At 42.8% G+C, this 25,270-nt stretch overlaps 1 protein-coding gene across 2 annotated transcripts in view; it reads right to left on the bottom strand.

Moving 5' to 3' along the window:
* Positions 1 to 25,270, bottom strand: part of LOC112261292 (rho GTPase-activating protein 10) — a 66,628-nt gene that overhangs the window by 11,894 nt on the left and 29,464 nt on the right. For both annotated transcript variants that reach the window (XM_024436549.2, XM_024436551.2), the window contains exons 6-20: positions 24,750 to 24,860; positions 23,714 to 23,818; positions 22,594 to 22,723; positions 22,395 to 22,501; positions 22,043 to 22,137; positions 20,938 to 21,019; positions 20,730 to 20,772; positions 20,555 to 20,623; positions 19,414 to 19,488; positions 17,176 to 17,260; positions 14,708 to 14,766; positions 12,157 to 12,262; positions 10,292 to 10,451; positions 7,767 to 7,896; positions 4,714 to 4,870 (exon numbers count right to left, since the gene is read on the bottom strand). In XM_024436549.2, the coding sequence (XP_024292317.1) occupies positions 4,714 to 4,870; positions 7,767 to 7,896; positions 10,292 to 10,451; positions 12,157 to 12,262; positions 14,708 to 14,766; positions 17,176 to 17,260; positions 19,414 to 19,488; positions 20,555 to 20,623; positions 20,730 to 20,772; positions 20,938 to 21,019; positions 22,043 to 22,137; positions 22,395 to 22,501; positions 22,594 to 22,723; positions 23,714 to 23,818; positions 24,750 to 24,860 (1,514 nt within the window). The remainder of the gene's footprint in view (positions 1 to 4,713; positions 4,871 to 7,766; positions 7,897 to 10,291; positions 10,452 to 12,156; positions 12,263 to 14,707; positions 14,767 to 17,175; positions 17,261 to 19,413; positions 19,489 to 20,554; positions 20,624 to 20,729; positions 20,773 to 20,937; positions 21,020 to 22,042; positions 22,138 to 22,394; positions 22,502 to 22,593; positions 22,724 to 23,713; positions 23,819 to 24,749; positions 24,861 to 25,270) is intronic.

Genomic DNA, 25,270 nt, shown 5'->3' on the forward strand with positions numbered 1-25,270 from the left:
CTCTGGACCCACTCACTGTCACACTCTGGACCTAGTTTTGTCCCATGGAATAAATGTTGTGGATCTTAATGTTTCCTCATAACCCTGGACTATCGGACCACCATTTTATTACGTTTGCAATTGCAACAAATAATCTGCTCAGACCCCAACCAAGGAACATCAAAAGTTGTGCTATAAATTCACAGACAACAAAGATTCCTTGATGTCCTTCCAGATTCCCTCTGTCTACCCAAGGACACCAGAGGACAAAAATCAGTTAACCACCTAACTGAGGAACTCAATTTAACCTTGCGCAATACCCTAGATGCAGTTGCACCCCTAAAAACATTTCTCATAAGAAACTAGCTCCCTGGTACACAGAAAATACCCGAGCTCTGAAGCAAGCTTCCAGAACATTGGAACGGAAATGGCGCCACACCAAACTGGAAGTCTTCCGACTAGCTTGGAAAGACAGTACCGTGCAGTACCAAAGAGCCCTTACTGCTGCTCGATCATCCTATTTTTCTAACTTAATTGAAAATAAGAACAATCCGAAATTCCTTTTTGATACTGTCGCAAAGCTAACTAAAAAGCAGCATTCCCCAAGGGAGGATGACTTTCGCTTTAGCAGTGATAAATTCATGAACTTCTTTGAGGAAAAGATTATGATCATTAGAAAGCAAATTACAGACTCTTTAAATCTGCGTATTCCTTCAAAGCTCAGTTGTCCTGAGTCTGCACAACTCTGCCAGGACCTAGGATCAAGAAAGACGCTCAAGTGTTTTAGTACTATATCTCGACACAATGATGAAAATAATCATGGCCTCTAAACCTTCAAGCTGCATACTGGACCCTATTCCAACTAAACTACTGAAAGAGCTGCTTCCTGTGCTGAACATAATAAACGGCTCTCTATCCACCGGATGTGTACCAAACTCACTAAAAGTGGTAGTAATAAAGCCTCTTGAAAAAGCCAAACCTTGACCAAGATAGTTTATATTATCGGCCTATATCGAATCTTCCATTCCTCTCAAATTTTAGAAAAGGCTGTTGCGCAGCAACTCACTGCCTTCCTGAAGACAAAAATGTATACGAAATGCTTCAGTCTGGTTTTAGACCACATCATAGCACTGAGATGGCACTTGTGAAGGTGGTAAATGACATTTTAATGGCATCGGACTGAGGCTCTGCATCTGTCCTCGTGCTCCTAGACCTTAGTGCTGCTTTTGATACCATCGATCACCACATTCTTTTGGAGAGATTGGTAACCCAAATTGGTCTACACGGACAAGTTCTGGCCTGGTTTAGATCTTATCTGTCCTCTGACAAATCAACTGTGTTCAGTGTTCCTCAGGGTCCCGTTTTAGGACCACTATAGTTTTCACTATACATTTTACCTCTTGGTGATGTCATTCGGAAACAATGTTAACTTTCACTGCTACGCGGATGACACACAACTGTACATGTCGATGAAACATGGTGAAGCCCCAAAATTGCTCTCACTGGAAGCCTGTGTTTCAGACATAAGGAAGTGGATGGCTGCAAATGTTCTACTTTGGGACCTAGATGCTTGTTCTAGGTCCCAAGAATCAAAGAGATCTTCTGTTGAATCTGACAATTAATCTTGATGGTTCTACAGTCGTCTCAAATAAAAAACTGAAGGACCTCGGCGTTACTCTGGACCCTGATCTCTTTTGAAGAACATATCAAGACTGTTTCAAGGACAGCTTCTTTCCATCTACGTAAACATTGCAAAAATCAAAAACTATGTCCAAAAATGATGCAGAAAAATTAATCCATGCTTGTGTCACTTCTAGGTTAGACTACTGCAATGCTCTACTTTCCGGCTACCCGGATAAAGCACTAAATAAACTTCAGTTAGTGCTAAATACGGCTGCTAGAATCCTGACTAGAACCAAAAAATGTGATCATATTACTCCAGTGCTAGCCTCTCTACACTGGCTTCCTGTCAAAGCAAGGGCTGATTTCAAGGTTTTACTGCTAACCTACAAAGCATTACATGGGCTTGCTCCTACCTATCTCTCTGATTTGGTCCTGCCGTACATACGTACGCTACGGTCACAAGACGCAGGCCTCCTAATTGTCCCTAGAATTTCTAAGCAAACAGCTGGAGGCAGGGCTTTCTCCTTTAGAGCTCCATTTTTATGGAACGGTCTGCCTACCCATGTCAGAGACCCAAACTCGGTCTCAACCTTTAAGTCTTTACTGAAGACTCATCTCTTCAGTGGGTCATATGATTGAGTGTAGTCTGGCCCAGGAGTGGGAAGGTGAACGGAAAGGCTCTGGAGCAACGAACCGCCCTTGCTGTCTCTGCCTGGCCGGTTCCCCCCTTTCCACTGGGATTCTCTGCCTCTAACCCTATTACAGGGGCTGAGTCACTGGCTTACTGGGGCTCTCTCATGCCGTCCCTGGAAGGGGTGCGTCACCTGAGTGGGTTGATTCACTGATGTGGTCATCCTGTCTGGGTTGGCACCCCCCCCTGGGTTGTGCCATAGCGGAGATCTTTGTGGGCTATACTCAGCCTTGTCTCAGGATGGTAAGTTGGTGGTTGAAGATATCCCTCTAGTGGTGTGTGGGCTGTGCTTTGGCAAAGTGGGTGGGGTTAGATCCTTCCTGTTTGGCCCTGTCCGGGGGTGTCCTCAGATGGGGCCAGTGTCTCCTGACCCCTCCTATCTCAGCCTCCAGTATTTATGCTGCAGTAGTTTGTGTGTCAGGGGGCTAGGGTCAGTTTGTTATATCTGGAGTAATTCTCCTGTCCTATTCTGTGTCCTGTGTGAATCTAAGTGTGCGTTCTCTAATTCTCTCCTTCTCTCTCTGAGGACCTGAGCCCTAGGACCATGCCCCAGGACTACCTGACATGATGACTCCTTGCAGTCCCCAGTCCACCTGACCGTGCTGCTGCTCCAGTTTCAACTGTTCTGCGTCGTCGTCGTCGTCGTCATTATTATTATTATACCATGCTGGTCATTTATGAACATTTGAACATCTTGGCCATGTTCTGTTATAATCTCCACCCGGCACAGCCAGAAGAGGACTGGCCACCCCACATAGCCTGGTTCCTCTCTAGGTTTTGGTCTTTCTAGGGAGTTTTTCCTAGCCACCGTGCTTCTACACCTGCATTGCTTGCTGTTTGGGGTTTTAGGCTGGGTTTCTGTACAGCACTTTGAGATATCAGCTGATGTACGAAGGGCTATAAATACATTTGATTTGATTGCCAAGGCAGCACAAATTGATCTGAAAACAGACTACCTGTTGTACACACATTCCACCTCCCACGCCTTTTTTTGGTGGAGAATGGCGGTGCCGTGACCTCTGCCATAAAGGTGCTCCCTGCCATGCTCTCTCACACGGCAGTCTTCATAAAGGTCAGAGCTGAGCTATAAGAGTGAACTAGAATATCTCCCAAAGCCAATACGATTTACACGGCTGACGCACCGCCACCCGTCTCCCAAACAAATAATGGCGATATTCACGACCCCCTCCCGGTCACTCCTTCCGTTCCACTGGAGGAGAGGCGAAGCCACGAAGTGGGAAAACATGGGAAAAAACAAGTCTTGGTTATGTAACCCACTACTGTAGCTCCGTCTGTCTACCATAGCCTTGGCTCCCGCCAGAGGTGCGACACAGACGAGCACGACGCACACACCAGAGGTGACAGACAGACACAGACAGAGAGAGACAGACAGACAGAGACAGAGACAGACAGAGACAGAGACAGAGACAGACAGAGAGAGAGACAGAGAGAGAGAGACAGAGAGAGAGACAGAGAGAGAGACAGAGAGAGAGACAGAGAGAGAGACAGAGAGAGAGACAGAGAGAGAGACAGAGAGAGAGACAGAGAGAGAGAGACAGAGAGAGAGACAGAGGTTGAATGTTGAAAACCAAAGAGAATTCATTTTTCCCTCAGTTAAGTACGTGCTAATTGTTGTTTTACAGCTCGTGTGTCTTGTGAGAAGACTCATTGCACTCTGAGCATCTCAGAGAGAAAGGGAGGCAAAGTGGGCGAGGGAGTCAGAGAAACAAAGTTTTTCACAAGGTGAACCTGCAGACATGTGACTCTGCAGAGACAAAGAGCAGCCCAACATCTGCAGTCTAACCCAATATTATTATTAGCTCTCGCATCAGCATTCAAGGCAAGCTGTGGGCTGGAGACAACTAAAAGAAACCAAGGACTTCAGAGAGAAGGGTTGGATAGAGAGTGGAGAGAGGGGGAAGAGAGCGAGCGCTAGGAGAGCGAGGAGTGAGAAAGCAAGGAAATTGAAAGATATGCCTATGTACGTGGAGGCTGGGAGGGGTAGACAGGAGGAAGTGGGCATCAATTTACTTCGCACCACATAATAAAAAAAAAAGAATAAAATGCATATTTTCTTGGGCAGGTTATGACACTAACGATATATTCAGTTCAAAGAGTTTCTCAGAGACAGAGATAGAGTTTCAATTAAAGAGATATGAAGGTTTGCTGTATGAATGGAGCCAGCAACACCAACATGTCCCCGTCAGCGACTAAGTGGAGTGAGTAGAGAAAACATTCAATCCCACTGCAACACGTCAGCTCTTCCAGACTGTCTGAGTTTGAGAGGGTGAAGACAGACGGCTACAGATCTTAATGTGGATGGTAGGCTACAGATCTTAATGTGGATGGTAGTGGGGGGGGGGCTAGGTAGACGGATGCTGAGGTTAACCGCAGGCATTTCTCCATGTAGACCCACTTACCCTGGGCTGTCTCCTGTGCTGAGGCTGGCGAGAAGGCGACCATGGTTGGCCTTCTCCGGAGGCGTCCCCGAGGCAGTCGACTGGGACGACACCGACTCGTTGCTGCCTAGCGACGCCTCATCCGAGTTGGAACCGACATCAGGTGACGTCGGTGACACTGAGGAGAAGTAAGGCTGTTAGTCATTGAGAGCAAATTGTTGGACGAGAACGTCTTTGTCCATTATTTAGGGGAGCAAGGCTAAACGTGGCTCTGTGGATGACCCTGTGCCGCTACAGCAGCTGAATGTGGCAGTGGACGACCAGGAGATCACCATGACTAAGGCACGCTAGGAGGTTCCAGGCCAAGTTCACTACAACTCTTAGTTCCTGTTTTTAAAAACAGAGGGACAGACGAACCTAAGCAGCAATGAAAAGTTAAAGGAAGTTGCGTTTCTTTTCCCACCACACCGATCAAAGCAACAGGGTGACCATTCTGGATTATGCGAGTCTATATTGAATGAGTGACTTTTAGGCAGTCCCCCCCCTGGACTCCACTAAAAGCTAATGGCTGACAGTGCTGTGCTGCACTTTGGAAGAAAGTGTTTCAGTTTCTGTCGAAGACAATCATGATCATAAAAGGGACATTCATAAAATACTGTAGCTTTTCAGCCCATATACGGTAGGTCTTATAGATCAGATGACATTGATTATATGAAAAGACATACATATCCCATGATTATATATATATAATATATCCCATGATTATATATTTCGATTGTATCGAAACAGTCTATACAACTACAAGAAGACGTTTAGCTTTCGGAGAAAAGCAACTGTTGCTTGCACTGAGCACAAGATGGATGACTTTCTGGGTTTTAGAGCCTCTGGAACCAGTTAAACCCGGTCTCTTCTACCATTATTAAAAACGTTCACTACCGTCAGCTGTATAGAGTTAAGAAGAAGCATCTATCAAGAGGATATTGCAGTCGAACAGAACTCATTTTCCATGTTTACACGATCCAAATGAGCTATTCAGAATTACTTCATTACTTTTACTAGAAAACACAGCCCAAATAGAAGCAAATATCAAAACCAGAGACTTCTTGTAAAAAGGAACATCTGCATTGTACACAATGACTGTGCCATTATGTGGATTAATTACCTTACGCATAATCTTTCATTTTATTTTTTAAAGTCACAACTGGGTTGATGGAAACAGGAAATGCTGGTATTATTGTATAAATGCTGGCAGACAATTTGTTCATTCGACATGTCGGTAATATTGATATAATAACTATCATATCACAGTAAACTTTGAGTCAAACAATACGTTGACACAGGAAAGCCTGCAGTTTAAAGCTACAGATGAAATAAGCTACGATGAACTTCACAGGGTGGTGAAAGTGCACTGTGATGAGATTAATTTTTTTTTATTGGAAAGAGCATCATTCTGCTGACATGATCATTGCTGTTCGACAAAAAAAAAAACCTTGTTCTTATCCATAATTATCTTTTAGGTAGCCTATCCACACTGAGCTGTTGGCTAGAGCGTACATAAGACCAGAATAGGAACACCTGCTATATAACGTAACAGTTTGTGACAAAACCATCAGTAGAGTTAATAATTCAATGGAAACCATTTTTTTTGGGTACATGGGAATTTAACCGCAAAACTATTTTTTTTTGATGTGCACTGACATCCACGCACAGTCTTTTCTGCACAATGAGTCAGTTTGATGTAAACATCAGGTGGGAGATGCGCATATCGTTTTACACAGATTTGACAATATTCGCATGAAAATCTGTCGCTAATTGGGATGGAAACCAAGGTACTGTAGCAAAACCTATCTAGAAAGCGCAAACAAGTGTTTAGTATTGGACAAGTTCAAGTAGTCTTCCATTTGATGACCAATGAATACAACCCTGGCTACCGCTAAAAGCTAAACACAGGATTGAACTGGCCCAGAAAATTATCAAAAGTACCTGGTTAATTGTCTTGCAAATGAGACAGGATTGTCTTCCAAACCCTGGCAGTGATATCGTTTAATAACGTGTCAACATATTGTCAAAAAGTAGATGTTCTGCTTCACCTGACTTTTGGCAAAATGTAAGATTTCAATCACAGAGAGAAAATAGAGTAAGGTATAAAACAAAACTTGATTGTGAATGATTTGATCCAGGAAAATATGATATTCCTGGCACTCCAAACTGCCGTGTCCTCAGAAACCCAATACCTGTTGGCCAGTTGCCCCATTGCAAATGTGTTAATAAATTTCCCTTTCAAGGGGCTGAAGCTATGGCCACACAGACGGGTGAAAATGGATGAGAAACATATCTTCCTCACTGTCCATTGTAGTCGGTCAAATGTTTAACTCATTTCAACTTCACACACAAGTTGCATATGTAAAAAATGAGACAAATCTATGGATGCCATCAGTTCTCTCCGTTCTCCTTCAAACATTATCAGCCCCATAGAAAAAAGCCCTTGGCTTAGCAGCCTTCAGCGTAGTCGCCCGTATCTACTGGATATATTTGCCCACACATATATTTAAAAATTAAAATGTTCTCCGCCAGGTAGTTAGACATCACTTTAAAAACATCCAGACCCAGAACACAATTTGGTTAAAGATAGGATTATATATTTTTCATACCAGACAATAAAATACCCTAAAAGTAAAAGCCTGGAGCAATATGGCAGGAGGAATGTGTCTGATAAGCAGATTCAGCCTCCTTTAGGTCATGTTCCAGGAGGAGGATCTGATGGGGGCTGGGGATCTGGGGTTTACAGTAGGGCAGCAGGTTAAGTCACCAGGCTAAATTACCAGGCTCTCCTGGTAGAGCAATGTGGGAGGAGGCACCTGGTACAGTTGTCCCCTTTATATTAGTGATGATCTATAAAGCTATTGTGCAGGTTTACAAAGGCGCAACACTAGCTCCATGACTGCTTTATATAGTACAGGAACCTTTACTGGGATCGCCGAATCAAATACTTGTCGAGAGTAGGGGTCCCTCATTCCAACTCAACCTTTCAGCAAGGCTGGCTAAGGCTGTAACGTTAGGGCTCTGTCTCTTACCTGTCTGCAGGTCCACTTTCTTTGGGTTATAGACGGCAAGGGGTCGGTTCTGTCGAACAGACAGTTTCTTGGACTGCCTGGTGGGGGCAGAGAGCCCTGGGGAAGACGGGCCTGGGACATCTCCAAAGATCTGAAACAAGAAGAGAAAGCGTGTGTGAGTGGTGGGGATACTGTGTTTGCATAACCAAAATGTGTTTAACTACTCCCTCAAAGCAAAGATGGAGCATATTGAACAGAGGCATGTCCTCATTTGACCTTAGTAAAATGTGTGTTTTGAAGAGCTCACATTTGACAAGTCAGATAGCAAAGCACTTTAGCCCAGCAGCATGTGTATCTCTAGGGACAGTTGAGATGCTCTTTGCTCACTTATTACGTACTAAGAAAACACACTGGATCTTCCTTTGCAACTTACATCAGGGTTAATATAAACTCAGACCCCGAAACACTAAGACCAAATCCAGTCTAGGGAATCTGCTGAAAGCAGCATGTTTATTAGGGCACCCACATTTTACAGTAGACAAAAGTGACTGTTTTCATTGGACAAACTCTCGGTTTTAGGTCGGTTTAGTGCCTAATGAACAGGAGCCAGAGGTGGCTAGGAGCTGCTGACGCACTGACGGGCAGTAGGTCTGGATTGGAGGACGCTCACTGTACAGCTTGTTTACATAGTCTGTATGTAAAAACATCTGCTAACTTCAGATGTGGAGTTGAAAGAATTTAGGTAAAGAGGATGAGGGGAGAGAGCGAGAGAAAAGTAAAAGGAAGTTGGGAGAAAAAAGTACGTTACAGTGAGAGAAATCTGATATGGTTGAGAGCAGCAGAGTTCCAGCAATCTCTCCCCCTACCATCTCTGCAGATGGATGTGAATGTAAAACACTGTCTGCTAGGTATCTGGGGGTATCAACAGTCTGGCGAGAAGGAGAGAGAGAAGGGGAGGGGAGGGAGGCACTGGGCCTGAGAGGAAAGCTAATGTCTGTCTGTCTGGAAGCAAAACTCCCTCACCTCTCGTCTCGCAGCTCAGCGCTTTTTTTAAAGCTTCCAAGGGTATTTCATTCTGGCTCTGACACCAAGTCGTCCATCACCTTGTGGTGTGTATGGTGAAGTTCTGGAACATTTATGGAAGTGTCTCCTCACCAAAACTTTAATTGCTTGTGGTTGAAGGTAGAGCGCTTTCTATTATTTGGACTATTAGAAATAGAGGATCTCGAAATTGACGAGTAAGTCATAGTCAATTCATGTTTGAGTTTAGGGGGTACTCTTGGCATCTTATAGCTGACCAGAATACTTAGCACAGATCACATACTAACCTCAGCCCTTTCTGTTTTGGCTCTGGGAATTGAGCCCCTCTATAGATGTAGGCAGATGACTATTTACATTAAAAGCAGATTACAGTTCTGTCGTAGCATGGCTCAAAACGGGACTTAAACCCTGTAGGTTAGGCAAAGGACCTTCCATGTACCATGACATACTGGATATCGTTTTTAAGCACAAAAAGGGGCAACATGAGAATCCCTGCTTTGTAAGTCAACCACTGGGCCAATGGAATGATGTCAGCCAGGTTCTGTAGTCAGCTCAAAGTGATCATCTCTACATTATGTAAAACACATAGATAAAAACTATTTAATGCTTCTTATCAATAAGCTGCTTTAGTTTCATTTGTCTTAGAGCCCTAGCCCAAGACACAGGAATTTCATTAAGTTTTACTTTACTCATAAAATGTGAAGAATATTGCCTAAAATGTCACTCAGAGCAATGTCCTCAAAATCCCATTGCCAGCACTGGAGAAAAGTCTCAGCAGTGCGTTTAGCGGTGGGTTTTAGACAAACTTTCCTCTGGTTGCAGCTTTGAGGAACAATATTAGAGGATGGGTCTATAGATGTTACTGTGGTCAGGGGGACAAGCTCAGGAGCGGTGGTGAAAAAAGTACCCAATTGTCATACATGAGTAAAAGTACCAATACCTTAAAAATCCTCAAGTCAAAGTCACCCTGTAAAATACTACAGAAAAAGTCATTTGGTATTTGGTTAAATATACTTAAGTATCAAAAGTAAATGTAATTGCTAAAATATAAGTATCAAAAGTAACTTAAGTATTCCAATTCCTTATATTAAGCAAATCAGACAGCATCATATTCTTTTAAATTCTCTTTTTTCAAATTATGGATAGCCAGGAGCACACTCCAACTGACATAATTTACAAATCAAACACGTTTAGTGAGTCTGCCAGATCAGAGGCAGTATGGATGACCTAAAGATGTTCTCTTGATAAGTGCGTGAATTGGACCATTTTTCTGTCCTGCTAAGCTTTCAAATGTAACGAGTACTTTGGGTGTCAGGAAAATGGAGTAAGAAGTACATTATTTTCTTAAGGAATGTAGTGAAGTAAAAGGTGTCAAAAATATAAATAATAGTAAAGTGCAGATGAGTAAAAATACTTAAGTAGTTTTTTGTTGCAAGTACATTACACCACTGCTCAGGAGTGCATTCGGACGTCTGTTTCGTTCAAGAGAAGAACCCAGTGGTTACCTTCTCGTGTTGCTCGATGAGGATCTCCACCACAATGTTCTGGAACTTGAGGTCCATGATGGCAGCCACAGTATCCTCCTGGGGCCTCATCAGGGTGGGACCAAACACCACACCCAGGTTGGCCACCGTCATCAGGTTCAACTTACTGTGGGCCGCCACACTGCATGGGGAGACCAGGGAGGATAACAATTCATGATTTCATAGACAATTGATTTAGTGCTTTTCCCTGACGTTTAAAAATGTTTTACATAGGGGGATACATATACTCTTTAGAAGGCCTGTATACTATAAAGAATTCAGCTAGAAAATTTCAAATTAGCTTTGAAAATCAGATTACTCCATGTCTGACAGCTTACTAACATCTGTCTGACAGTTTGCCAAGGAAGGAAGGTGTTGTTACCACCTTGTTATGTCAGTCAGAGGTGTCTAGAACAGCATCTCTGGCTTGGCCTCAGGTGTTCGCTAGAGTTCTTACTGACATCATTACCCAGTTCATCACCACTCCATAGATTGTTCAAGAACATTGACCTTCTCTCCTAAACTTTGTCACTTCAAACTCTGAACTTTTTCAGTTGCCTTTCATCCGATTCACAGTAAGTGGACGCTAAATTTTTGCTTGACTTTAGAATGACTGAAGAGCTGCAAAAAACTGCAGAGTTTAGATTTTTTTGGATTCCCATTAGCCTTAAACCAATTGCCAAAGCTAGTCTTACTGGGTTCCTGCACACAACAAAAAAGACAGACAAGACTACAATTTACATACATTTAAAAACAATAAAATGTGTGTGCGCACACGCCTCAGTTCCACATACGTCAGGACACACCACAAGTAGGTCACATGCAGGGGAGGCGTTGTGCCATGAGGTGTTGCTGCATTTGTTTTTGTTTTTTTAAACAGAAACTTCAAATTCAATCAATAATTCGGAGTTACAACGAATCAAGTGAATCAACCGTTGTTTTAATAATTCTAAGTTACAATTTTGTATAGTAAGAACATACATTTAAGACAAATTAAAATCAAAGTCATTAGACCGGTTAAGATATTCTCCTTAAATGTATAAAATGACAAATTGTCATTCAGCAGAGTGATGGTGGAAATGCATGAAAGGGAGCCTTTGCAAACCTAAATATGTCACCTAGTGACAACCTTTCCTTTATCACATTTCTTAAACCATTTCAGACAGGGGTGTGAAATGTTGGCTTTGCCGCTCTCCCTGCAGGACAAGCACACACACACAGCCAATTTTAAAAAAAAAATTAAAAAAAAAATCCAGTCGGAAGAATTTCATGCTGGATAATCCAAATTCAATTTCAATTGCTGCACTGAAATGTCTTTTTACTTCTACTCTGAGAAACCTGGGGCAGGTTTTCTAAGAAATAAGATCCTCCAGACTTTGATTGCCTCAGGGAACGAGGATCATGTTACTTATCTTCAATTTGCTACTATTTAGTTTGTCGTAAAAAAATAGAGTTGCTGAAGTAAAACCTTGTAATGTTAGCAAAGATTTTGAAATCTCAGATCCTATCTCTGAAAGGGCAAGTTGTGTAACAGCTAACGGTCCAGTTTGGAGAGAGGGGTACACCCAGAGGAGCGGGTGGGAAATGGAGGGAGCGGGCCATTTCATTAAAGGCATAGGGAACTGGTGAAGCAGTGCAAACTTCTGACTACTATTGTGGAGGGTGCTGGGCTGTTCTAAGACAGGGTGGGGAGGGAGTTCTCTGCCTGCACTTAGTTGAACATGTGAGAAAAGGAAAGATTGATGGGAGAGAGAAGAGACAGGAAAGAGCGAAAGATGGGGGGGGTGGATCAAGGACAGTTGAGAAAGAATACAAGACCGAGGACGAGAGTAAGGCTGCTAACTCACGTAGCCAGGTGTTTCAACAGTAGCCCCAGGACCAGACGGTTCTTCTCAGGCAGCTTGTGGACCAGGCAGTGGATGGCTTGGCTACGAGACTCTGGACTACCACCTTCTGTTTAAAAACAGGACAAACAAGGTTATTTGACAGCCGCTTACAGTGCCATCATTCTACGTGGACCATGCGGGAATCAAACCCACGTGTTGCTAGCACCATGCTGTAGGCATCAGGATTTCTGCAGAGCAATAAAGTTTTGTTTTACCAAAATTAAAAGGTGAAACTGTTATTTCTCAAAATCACATATGTACTTTGGATGGAACCCATATTGACCGTGTCCCCACTTATAAATATCTGCACAACTGGATTGATGAGTAGCCATTGTTCTTAAAGTATGTTGATGAGTTAAGGAATTGAGAATTAAAAGGTTTCTATAGGAGCAGGTCCTGCCTTTTGTTTAATAGCAGAAAACCAAGGAGTATGTCAACGTTCTGGTTATTGACTACTGTCTATGAATGCTGCTGCCACTGTATTGAAGCCATTGGAGGCAGTTTATCACAGTACATTGCACTCGTCTATAAAGCCCTCTTTGCATAAACTTCCACCACACCTCACTGTTAACCTTAGACATAAGTTACTAGACTCAGGGATGGCTAACCCTGGAGATCCCTTCAATCTCCAGAGTCAGGAAAAGACATTTAGTTTTTTGCACCTCATTTGGAATGATATGCAAAGCTCCTTAAAGCTGGTGCCTTTAGGGCAATTCAGATGGATGTTAGGCTTTTTAAGTGAGGAATGCATTTCATATGATTGTGTTTTGCTTTTCATGTATAGTGTACATGTATAGTGTCATTGTTGATTGTGTATGCAGGGCTCATCTGCTAAAAAGACCGTTTCGGCTCGACTCCCTGGCTAAATAAAGTTAAATACAATTGGAATCCACCAAAAACAAAACATTTGTGTTATTACAGTGCTGTACTATCCATTCCTTAGGTGGAAAGACTCCTGAGCAGCAAGCACTCTGGTGCAGTCAGATTTCACTCTGGAAGGAGCTGTCACAGTAGGAGATGTGGAACCACCGACTCCGGATCTATTCACTGGAGACACAGGGTCGTCCGTTTTAAATTTTGTCAGCAGCGCTAGTCAATATTGGTGCAGTTACAGTAAGGCAATTCCACAGTAACAGAATGTGGAGACTCATTTTTTTCACTTCAGAAACGTACGCCAAACAAAAACCAATGATTGCTAAGTTAAACAGTACCACACAACTCAATGCACAAGGACGACTTTGGAAATTGTTCGCTGAAAAAGTTACAAAAATACATGTAGTTGAAGAAAGGTGCAGATGCAAAGTTTGGTAACAGAATGACAGCACAAAACAGTCAGTTTAGCCCAGTACAAGCTACCATACAAGACAATGGATGCTGTTTACATTGGCTTTATCAGCTAGTCTAGACTACAACAGGGTTTTTCATATTTAAACGAACAGTAAAGGGTTAACAGCAAATAAAAAAGAGAATGGAGACGAACAGCAAACTTCCTGTTTGACGCCAATATTCGACATGAGTGCATTTTGCCAGAGGATATGTAGGCTACTGTTGCTGGCTATAGAGAGATAGTATAAAGCTACCGTGTAAAAGGGTTGTGATAAAACCCACAACATCATCCCTTAAACATTTCCTCACACACCCACACAGGCATCTGATGGCTACTGCCCACACACAGAAACAGCCGGCGTGCACCCCCCTCCCGCCCATTACTATGGGAACGGCACAAATTTGAATAAGGGAATAAAGCTTCTTAAGGATGCTGTCATCTTTCAGAAAATATTTATTGCTAATGCATCTCTGTACCTGCATTATGAGGGCATTGCAAACGGCTGATAAAAACACTCCATCGTGATCCAATTATGGGACTTGAGGGTAATTCATGTTAGGAGGATCACTCAGGACATGTCAGGCAGGCTATTGGAGTAAGATTATATAGGGAGAGAAAGGTCATGTTTCTCTCTGTTCAAAGTCACTGGGCCATTTGAGGACGTTAGTGTGGGTTACTAAGATTTATAGTGTTTAACAGGTGGTAACATTTCCCTTTTAAGTTACCTTAATTGCAAAGAACCAAAGGTTACTTTAATGGCAGATGAAGGTTGAATTACAGTGTGTGTGTGTGTGTGTGAGAGAGAGATGAAGACATCTTTATGGGTCCCATGAAAGGCTTTAAAGGTACATGCTGAGGCACTTTTAGAGGAAAACCATGAAAACAAGTATTTGTTTAGACTCTACAAGATGTGGAACATGCAAAACAGTTAAGTTAGCATCTGTTTTCCATAGAACTACTGAGACAATGAAAATGATTAATAGCCAACCTACCTGCACTGGGACACTTAGACCATGAATTGTCTCACAGACAAACACTTGCTAGTCACGCACACAGCATTGCACTCATTGATAACGTGCAATAAAATAGAGAAGTATTCCTTTGCTCTGCTCGTACACTCCTGTGAGTCGTTTTACATCTGGTTTGAGAAGAGCTGTATTGTGAGTGAGGACGGCTCAAACTTACTTGCAGGGGCAATAAAGTCTTTGTAGAGTCCATAGGTCATCAGTGGCTCAGGAAGACTCCTAGAGAGAGACCGGAAATAAAGAGAATGCATTAGAGTGAGAGAGGAGAAGAGGTGGAGAGCAAAAGAGCGCAGAAGAGCGGGAGAATTGGGGGGGGACAGAAATAGATTCAGCACTGTTTTATAGGGTCTGCACACAACAATGATTAATGTGGCCGTGTCGGGATGGAATTAGATGGCGCACCATGCCACAGTGAGATAACCAAGTTCTGAAGGTCCTTTCAGTGCTGCACCAGGCCCTGTGCCAAGGCTACTTAGCCTCCCCTGAGGAACCAGAGGAGCAGGGAAGGAGAGAGGCTGACCCTCTGGCTCTGCAGCAGGCCAGAGGAAGACAGAGCTGCAGGACAATTTACAGTAAATCTACTGTCTCTACTGCAGACTTAAGCCTGTAATAAGGTTTCAGTTGACTCAATGGATGAGTAATTACATCATATGATTGGATGGTTTTCTAGATTGTTAGATTGCTTGTGTAAAAAAAAAAGTAACACATTTTATCATATGATGTGTGCAATGTATAACTGACAGTCACAATCTCTCAGTAGCAGTCTTAATTATAATTTAGCGAATGCTTATAAAAAAAAGTGTATTAATATGCATGGGTAATTTTCCCATCCAGATTCTCCATCCTGTCTGCCGGGGGATTCAAACTAGCGACCTTTCGGTTACTTGCCCAACACTCTAATCCCACTGGCTGACTGTCAGGTTGCATTATGAAACAGGAAAAACTCCTTGACATAAACCAGAAAGGCAGTTCGCTGCCTGGGACCAGATCCATTTCTGCAGTCATGCAAATTTACTGCATTTTTTTATTGAACCTTTATTGAAACTAGGCAAGTCAGTTAAGAACAAATTCTTATTTACAATGATGGCCTACCCCGGCCAAACCCGGACGACGCTGGGCCAATTGTGCGCCGCCCTATGGGACTCCCGATTACGGCCAGTGTGATACTACAGACCCGGGTTCGATCCCGGGTTGTGATGCCTCTAGCCTTAGTGATGCCTCAGTGCCTTAGACCGCTGTGCCACTCGGGAGGCCAACGAGCATAGGAGTTGGCAGGAGCTCACAAACAGATCTGGGACCAGCCTGGGAGAGTGTCAGTCCCATGACCCACAGCAAGCAACATCAAACTACTTCCTGTAAGGGTTGCGGGCGGGCAGCAAAACCTGGCCAGTCACAACACAGTGCCGTGACTTCTGACCTGCTCCTGCCCTGTTAGCCTATCAGACTGATAGCATTCCAGTTCCCATGCTTTTACATTGACCACTGAGCTAAAATCCTCTTTATTTATTGTTCAATTGATGGAAAAATGGTCTTGGCTCACTCAAAGTTTATTATTTAATAGGCTATATGGCAATTGCACTGGTGAACTTGCCAATCTTTTATAATTTAATTTTGATAACTAAACCTTTTACAGCAGATGGAGTACTGAACTAATTCCAAAACAAGTGCAGAAGAAAGTGTAACAAACTGGCCTGGGGTTAACGATAAGTTGCCTGTAATTTTATTCAGTAAATCGCTCCATAACCAACCAAACCTTTAACATCCTTCAGTTTATGCAGCACTACAGTATGCAAATATCACTCATTAGTTTCCTTTGGATACCGTAATTGCATTGGCGTCAGAATATGCAGCGAGAGTTTGTTTGTTAGCTAACAGAACTTTGGCTTAGCTTTTAGGGTACATTTAAGTTGTTACCTTGCAGATAGTGTTTTTATATTAAATCTAGGACTACCAGTTAAATTAATTGCTTTGAAAAGCAAGGAATAAGCAGGCAATAACTTAATCCATATAATTGATTGCCTCATTGAACAAAAAAAACAGGATTCCTTTAATATGTGGCATCCAACCTAATTTGAGTGATTGACTTGATCAGAGAAACAATGACACTAAAATCCCTATCATGCTAATGTATTCCTATCACTGCTTGGATGTGTGGCAGTAAATTGTAGTCAAAATACCTGCCACAGGCCACCATTTTGTTTTTCACCTGGTCACCTAATCAATACATTCAAAGATGGATGATAAACTTTGAAGCCAGGGATGCAGCTCTTCTTCCTAGAAAGTGGCCAAGACTCCCTACCAATTACGTCTCAGGTCAACAACGGATTTCCTAGAACACACAGCGACGGGGAATAATGAAGTCAGAGAGACGGGGTCAGTTGATGAAGTGGATTGATTATGTGTCTGAATTTAAACGCATGGATGTCTATGCGGCATTGTGAATGTCCTGTTGCATTGCAGGAGTTGAGCTCCAGGAAATGATGATGCTTCTACCCCCGGAGAAGAATAACTTCAAACTCAGACAATGACGAACAGTTAGAATGAAGTCTCCACAGCTGGCTAATAAGACCTAATAGCCGACATGAATACATAACCTAGCGATTATGTAGCAGACTGAGTGATTGATACCTCAAATACAGCTTTAGTGTGCTGGTGATGGTTTTCACATCCCATTCCTCACAAGTAGACAGATCCACATCGTTACTCTTTTCATCTGTAATGAAACCAAAACATTTCAAAAAGGTTTTAAACTCCAACACAAAGAAAATACACAAAGCACCAATACATTTTTTACTTTAGTAGAGGACACTCCAATTCCCATGATACCCTGAGCCTAAACGTGTTTTGTAAGTCAACTAGTGTATTGTAACGTGAATGGCTGCAGAGAAGCTAAAATATAAATAAACGTGAAATGTGTCTTGAGGAGCAGTTCTGCCCAGTGGCGATTGCTGGCTGGCTTAAAGTATAGTCTTCTCACACTACTGAGTCAAACTGGACCGAGCCAGGCTTAACTATACTGGTCTGACCTGATGAATAATCCACCTTAGTTGAGTGTGTTTGAGTCAGAGGTTGGTGCGAGGCCAAGCCCCAGGTCACCAGGAGGTCTCCAAGGGGTTAGACTTGGTGGGAGGTAGGTTGCTGCTCTGGGACATTTATTTGCTTAATTTGACTAGATCCCTTCAGTACTAAAACCAGAAGGGCTGTGTTTATTTACCCACAGAACAGTGGCCTGTCCAACATCAACGGGCTGGACCAAATGTTTTCCTAGAAGGCCAACAGCCAAATGTGTGTGTACACAGCTACAGATGTTGGGTGAGTGGTGTGTCTTTTAGCTACTGTAATGCGCACATCAAAATATGAACTAACCCACATAGTTCTCTGTAACAGATGTATTTGGACATGACTGACTACACTAGTAGTATCCAAGTCCTTTTACCTCTATTCCCAGCAGTGAAATTCCCAGCTGTAAAATATCCATTCTCTATGCTAAGCTTTATGAGTTCTGTCAATCCACTGTTATCACAGAGATTTGTGAGCACAGTGGGAAAATAATGTGATCCACTTCTGCTGCTTTGGCCTCGTTCTAACCCCTCCATTGAACTGGTTTTTCCCTAAGTCTGTTCCAATGAATTGTCAACTATGCACAGGGTGGTAAACTGTAGTTTAATTTGCAAAGTATTGAGATAAATAAGTATTTGGTCAATAAAAGTTTTCCACCATAATTTGGAAATAAATTCATAAAAAAATCCTACAATGTGATTCTCTGGATTTTTTCCCTCATTGTCTGTCATAGTTGAAGTGTACCTATGATGAAAATTACAGGCCTCATCTTTAAGTGGGAGAACTTGCACAATTGGTGGCTGACTAAATACTTTTTTTGCCCCACTGTAAATCTCAACTATCTCAGAGTTACCTGCGTCCATATGGCATTTGAAAGAAAACAGATACTAATTGAACCCAGTCTACACCAGCAGACAGTGTGCTAATGGGCTGTGAAGTATGAGTCGGCAGGTTCAGGTGGGAAGTTGAGTGGGCTGTGGGACAGCTGGTGTCTACTAAAGGGCAGTCGTCGAGAGGGGGAAAGGTAAGGGGGGGGTAGAGGAAAAACAAGAAAGATGAGGGGGATTAAAGAAGAACATGAGGATGGCAGGGTAGAAAGAGTGAGCAAGAAAGAGCGTTTAGAGGAGAGAATGGCGAGGAAATCAAATTTCCAGCTCCTGCTGAGCGACTCAAGTGAAGTCCCTGTAAGGACTGCCGGGTGCAGGCAGGAAGGGGGCCTCTCAGGCACCCCCCGGCTATCTGAATGCCAATGCCGTACCAGCAGCACTTGTTGCACTCTGAGCCTTACATCGTCGTCTAAGTCACAGGAATCCATTACTCTGAATACTACTAAGTAGATCAGACCGGGTGCACAATGCCTACTGTATCAATTTAACTGTCCAGTGGTTCCAGATTAATGAAATATTACCTTTAATTAATTACAATACGAGTGATGTTGTTTTTCTCCCCCCTAAAATGTAATTAAGTTTTTTTTTTAAAGCAGCTTTTGTGTATTGGAATGGTGTAGTCATACCCCAACAGAATGGTGTGGGCGTATACCGGTCGTTAAAAACATTCATGCGAGCAGACCGATTGGCCAGCTAATCCTACACTGGATGACACTGACAAAATAGCAGGCCTTTATTTGTTGGAGATACAAGCTTGAGGTGGGATTTTAAGTGTTTTTCCTCCAATTTATGCTTTAGCGTCAAATATGAATACAGGATGAGTCAACCGCATTATTTGGGCATGAGTTAGAAGACTTAACTTTTACAAGTGATTTTCACTGGACAGTTACGTAAAGGGTGATAAATGAGCATGTCTTACCGATCATTAGGCTAAGGAGCTTCTGGACTTTGGAGCTGACCCCTACCACTCTGTACAGGCCCTGGTCATTGATACCTGACAACACAGTTTACATGGCCCTTAATAGCACAAACAATCATGAGGGGATGAATGGATAAACTTTGAAAATACAGTTACTCAAATCAAAAAGGTGGGCTTCTTCACTGAGTGTACAAAATATTAAGGACACCTGCTCTTTCCATGACCGACTGACCAGGTGAAAGCTATTGATCCCTTATTGATGGCACTTGTTAAATACACTTCAATCGGTGTAGATGAAGGGGTGGAGACAGGTTAAAGAAGGATTTTTAAGCCTGGAGGCAATTGAGACATGGATTGTGTACGTGTGCCATTCAGAGGGTGAATGGACAAGACAAAATAGTGCCTTTGAACAGGGTATGGTAGGTGCCAGGCGCACCGGTTTGAGTTTGTCAACTGCAACACTGCTGGGTTTCACACGTAACAGTTACCTCTTTATCAAGAATGGCCCACCAGCCAACTTGACAACTGGGGAAGCATTGGAGTCAACATGGGTCAGCATCCTTGTGGAATGCTTTCGACACCTTGTAGAGTCCATGCCTCAACAAATTGAGGCTTTCGGAGGGCAAAAGGGGGAGCAACTCAATATTAATAAGGTATTCTTAATGTTTTGTACATTCAGTGTATATGTTGCCCCACTACCTGTAAACTATGAACAGTGGCCACAGCACAAGATATGACTGGATAATGGTCCAAGCCTGCCCTCATGTGTTAAAAGGGAGACATCACAGCATTTTACAAAACCCTCTTTACCCCAGAGGTGGGCAAACTTCAGAACGAGGGAGGTTTGAGTAAAAATAAAATAAAAAAACAAACTGCTAAAACTTGATAGAAAGTATAAATAGATTTATATTTTCAAATAACTGTCCTTTTTCTGACCCATAAATTGCTTGACAGTCAAATCAGTCCGGGAAAAAAAAGAAAGAAAATGCAGCCCTCCCATGAAATTTGAAACCCTGACCCCCCCCCACCAAGATAAAATTAATGCCCACCCCTGCTCAGGTCAGTCAGCTAACCTCGCAAAGTACACTCCTGTAGGCTTTATATTGCCTAGACCTTCTATTGTCATCAAGCATAGTCTTACCTCTCGTCTCAATGGCATTGATGGCATTCTTCACAAATGACAATCCTACGTCATTTAGCTGTGCATCGACTGCAGAGTCATGACACAGTTATTTAAATTATTCCCATGTCATTTGAATTATCACAGAGATTACATTGAAATGGAGATCAGGGGCTTCTAATCATTGTATACTTACTTCCACGTTCTTTTGAATAGGTTTTACCCAAGTACTGCCCAGCCTGTAAAAAAAAAATTATATGTAGCTTTCCACAGATCATTTGATATCCAAGAGGTTACTACAAACCAAAAAAATACTTGTTAGCATTAATGTACCACTTTCATAGAATTTCAGTAGAGTTCAATAGACACTACAGTGGAGCTGTCAGGATGATGTGGTTACTCACTGGTTCTTTCCCACCCATGGCGTGAATCCAGAACTTGTGGTCATCTTCCGACAGCGACTGGACCGTGAGGACCGTTCCCGGTCTGGGAACAGAACACAACGGACAATTATTTATTGTAATAGCCTTGATTGTTTTTTTTGTTTTTTTAATGGCGTGAGGGTTTGTTCCGTTTTTCATTATGGCTGCTGTATGACAAACTCATTTCACCCTTGGGGATTGTAAAGTACAGTCAATCTCATCTAATTTTCTCAGTCAGACTGGGCCCAGGGTTCCAACAAACTACTATTACTAGTAAGTCAATTCATGTGTCTAAGAATGATCTAGAGTCAGTCCTAAAATGTGCCAGAGGGGCTGGGCTCTTAAATAGCAAAATTACAGGAATACCTGAGCTTCATTTACCCCAGTTGTTATATAATAGGCTACCACAGGCTAACCCTAACCTGTTGCAGTCAGATATCAAATACCTTACATCTGCAGGCTGACAAGCAGGCACCGGGGGTGCAACACAAATTTCAAACCCTCTAAGCATTGGGGTTGCTGTTGCTAATAATACCCCAGACAGAATAGCAGTTTGGTTCAGCAGAGTGACATAAGAGCCATATCTATTACAACCAAGTGTAGCAGAGGAACATAGAGAATCCTCTCAGCTATGTGGAGGGGCCATCTTCCATGACAAATCCTCTCCAACCCAAACCTGTGTTAGGCTAGGGAGAGCAGCTCTCAGCTCTACTGTACACAGGACCTGTGTGGAGCGAAGGCTTCAAGCAGTGCTGTTAAATGGAGAGTGTTACTGTGTATTTGGGAAGGTTGCCAACAGTGCATGAATAAGCTACAAGTGTGGCAACACAATCACATTTTCCAGGTCTAATGGCAGACCTCGCTCCCTCCCCCCAGATGGTACTGAGCGACCCCCCCTGGTTTATGTATTAAATGTATGAGTCAGTGGTGTCTGGTGATCGAGGGGAATCCATCTAAAAATCCCACTTATTTCCTAGATGAGACGAGATACTTTAACAGGTGGTTGTGGAAAGTCTGTCTTACCACAGAGAACACATGACTGAAGTGATTGAGAAGTGTAATGGTGTAGTGCGATGCGACGACATACCGGTCTGTGATTTCTATATCGAGACAGAACCGCCTGTCCAGCATGTCTGTGGTTTTGCGGACACAAGACTTGAGGGTGACCGACTCAGTCTCGCCCTGAGGGAGAGAATCACTGTTCAGAGAGTCTGTTCTGATGGCAAGAAAGAGACAGTCGTTCCTTATAAAATGACTACAGACTGCACTTTAAATGCGGGTTTCAACAGTAATTGTCGATTTGACAAATTATGACTTCATAGATGTATTTGAATAGGGATGGATACACACATTGAATAATCAATCATTTGATGTGCTACTTGGACCATACTCTGTATAGCTTCCAAAACCTGTCTTTGATTGTATGGGTCACAACTTACCATCTTTCCTCCTGACCTGTGGTCAAAGGTGACCATGTGTAGGATTTTCTGTTCCTTCACAAACGTGCAGTAACGCTTCACCCAACTGGAACCAAAAGGAGGGGGCCCTGGGGACGAGAACACACATTTCTTTGGCACACAATCAGTTTAAACTGCCCTTCACCCCTCTTGGAAACACACATCATTCCTCGATCCTTACGTTTCTCCTGGACGTAGAGGTATCCTTCGCTGCTGATGGGGCTGGTCTGTTTGTACTCCTGGGGAACCTCCCTTATCCTCTTCATCAGCTCAAACACCTCCACCCGCGTGCCCTCAAACCGACTCCGTGTCTATATTGGGGGTGGGGGGTCTTGTTACTATCAGGCCAAGCTACAAAGCCGGCGGTAAGGTAACTTCTCTCCAACCGGATTTTAAAAAATGAACCAATTCCCCTAATCTTATACTTAAATTATGGTTAAGGTTAATTGTTTTTGTCAAGTTTCACAATGTAGTACATTTTGACTACGGGGAGACACACCCAAGGAAGGAAGACAACCCTTGTGACCCTAGCTACAATGGTCATGCAGGGGTCAATCACACAATGCAAAGCCACTGGAAAAGAAAATCTGCAGAGTTCCCTTTGGAAACTCCTGACATCCCAAAGTGAGTGAAAGTGAAAGCTTGGGGTCAAAGAAAATAATCAAAACACTAGACTAACCCAAACACCATTAACAATAGAGTGAGTCAAAAAAAAGCACCTCAAGTACCTAGGGAAAGTCCCACTGGAAGCAACCAACTTATATATATATATTACGAGCCAATATTCAAATGTAGGATATGTATAACATGGGGTGTATGTACAGTTTGTGGTGAGTGTGTAATCTATAGTTTTTAGAGCACTACTGTGTGTACAAGACATTTCCTCTAGGACAAAAACTTACTATATAATCCTAAAATTGAATGAAATGATCACCTCATTTAAATGTGTCATTTAGCAGACCCTTTTATCCAGAGCGATGTACATGAGCAGTTAAAGTGACGTGCCTTGCTCAGACACCTGCCACCTACCTACATTTACACCACTTTGTCTCATACAGTATACTGACATCCTTGTACTGTGGTTAAAACTGGAATCCTTAATGGTGAAAAAGCCATGTCAGTTTGGGCTATTATAACAAAAGAATTTACTGCAAATCACCCCCCCCCCCGGGACATCATTGCAGAAATGTTGACCAAAAACAAAAAAGGAGCTGGGGCGGACAATGGTGCTGTTTCCCCTAATGCGGATTCCATCTTAAAATGGAAATCTAATAAGACACGGGTGACGACTAATGTCTCACATTTTGTATATTGATCTGTAAGGCTTTCTTGTAGTGGTTAAAGTCATTGGCCAGCTCAAATCCCTGGTGGTAGAAGGTGAACACTGTCTGAAAGAACGCCAGCATCTGGGGAGAGAAAGAAAACATGGGAAACAATGAAGAGTGCAATGACGTTTTAATGCATTGTAACCAGAGGCTGTCCACACTTCTAACATTCATTTCTCAGGGGTTTACATGGAATGAAGACATCGGTTGAAAAAAAAAAAAATCAGTTGAAGTCAACAAGAACACTTTCTGAGCTGGTTATAAAAAATAAAAACATTTAATTTGACTGCTATGTAAGCTATATAAAAACACTAACTGTAGTGTAGACTACTTTATGAGCACTAAGTTAATGAGCACTAAAGGAGAACTGCTGACCAGGCTAGACAAGTACTAAAGGTGCATTCGCCAGCAGTTCGTTCACTAACTGGCGCCAAATGTCATATGCAAAACTCGTTATACTGGCTGTGTTTCTGCCTCTGCTTGAACGCAGACACATTGAAACGCCACCCCCCCCCCCAAACACACACAATGCGATAGATCACTCAGATGTACAAATACATTAACATAAAAAGTGTGATTATTTCCTTTCAGGCACATTGGGAATACAGACTTTACAAAACATGAAGAACATGACAGAGTGACCAGGTGAAAGCTACGATCCCTTATTGATGTCACATGTTAGATCCACTTTAAAATCAGTGCAGATGAAGGAGCGGAGAGGGATTAGAGGAGTTACGGCTCGAGACATGGTTTGCATATGTGTGCAATTCAGAGGGTGAATGGGCAAGACAAAAGATTGAAGTGCCTTTGAACGGGGTATGGCTGTAGTTTGTGTCGAACTGCAACGCTGACGGATTTCTCACGCTCAGTTTGTGTGTATCAACAATGGTCCACCACCCAAAGGACATCCAGCCAACTTGACAACTGTGGGCTGTGCAAACAATATTAGAAAGGAGTTCATGTTTTGTCCACCTGGTGTAGAGTGTGTGATTATGTATTTTCTAACACTCACTGGCTCCACACAGTCAAACTTCTTCCTCTCCTGAATCTCCTGCAGTTTACACACGTAGTCCAGAGACTCCTCCTGGAAGTGCTGTCTAATGGTCTCCACCTGGCTGTCTGCCTGCACAACAGAGGAGACAGAGCGAACGTCAACGTTATTCTACAGTACAGTCAGGTCTCTACACAGACAGGTGGAGATCACGGCCTAGCTTCAGTTGTACTGGATTCTGGCAGAGTCCCAGACACACAGACAAAGGATGAGCTATGAGAAAGTATCTATTTTTTGATAACTTTGGTAAAGAGTTTGAAGGGCTTAGACACCGATGACATGTGGTGTATGACAACCCCGCCCCCACAAAAAAGTGACCAATCAACTGGCAAGTTTATAGTTTGGTTGATTAATAAGCTAATTGATTAGGCTACATGGTTTGCTTGACTGGATCTTCACAACATTCCAGTATTCAATGTAATTTACCACTTTACTGTAGCGTGTTCAATATGTTAAATCCAGTGCATCAGTTTCCATTAGTG

Source organism: Oncorhynchus tshawytscha, linkage group LG34 (assembly GCF_018296145.1).
Source record: "Oncorhynchus tshawytscha isolate Ot180627B linkage group LG34, Otsh_v2.0, whole genome shotgun sequence".
NCBI classification, from domain to species: Eukaryota; Metazoa; Chordata; class Actinopteri; order Salmoniformes; family Salmonidae; genus Oncorhynchus; species Oncorhynchus tshawytscha.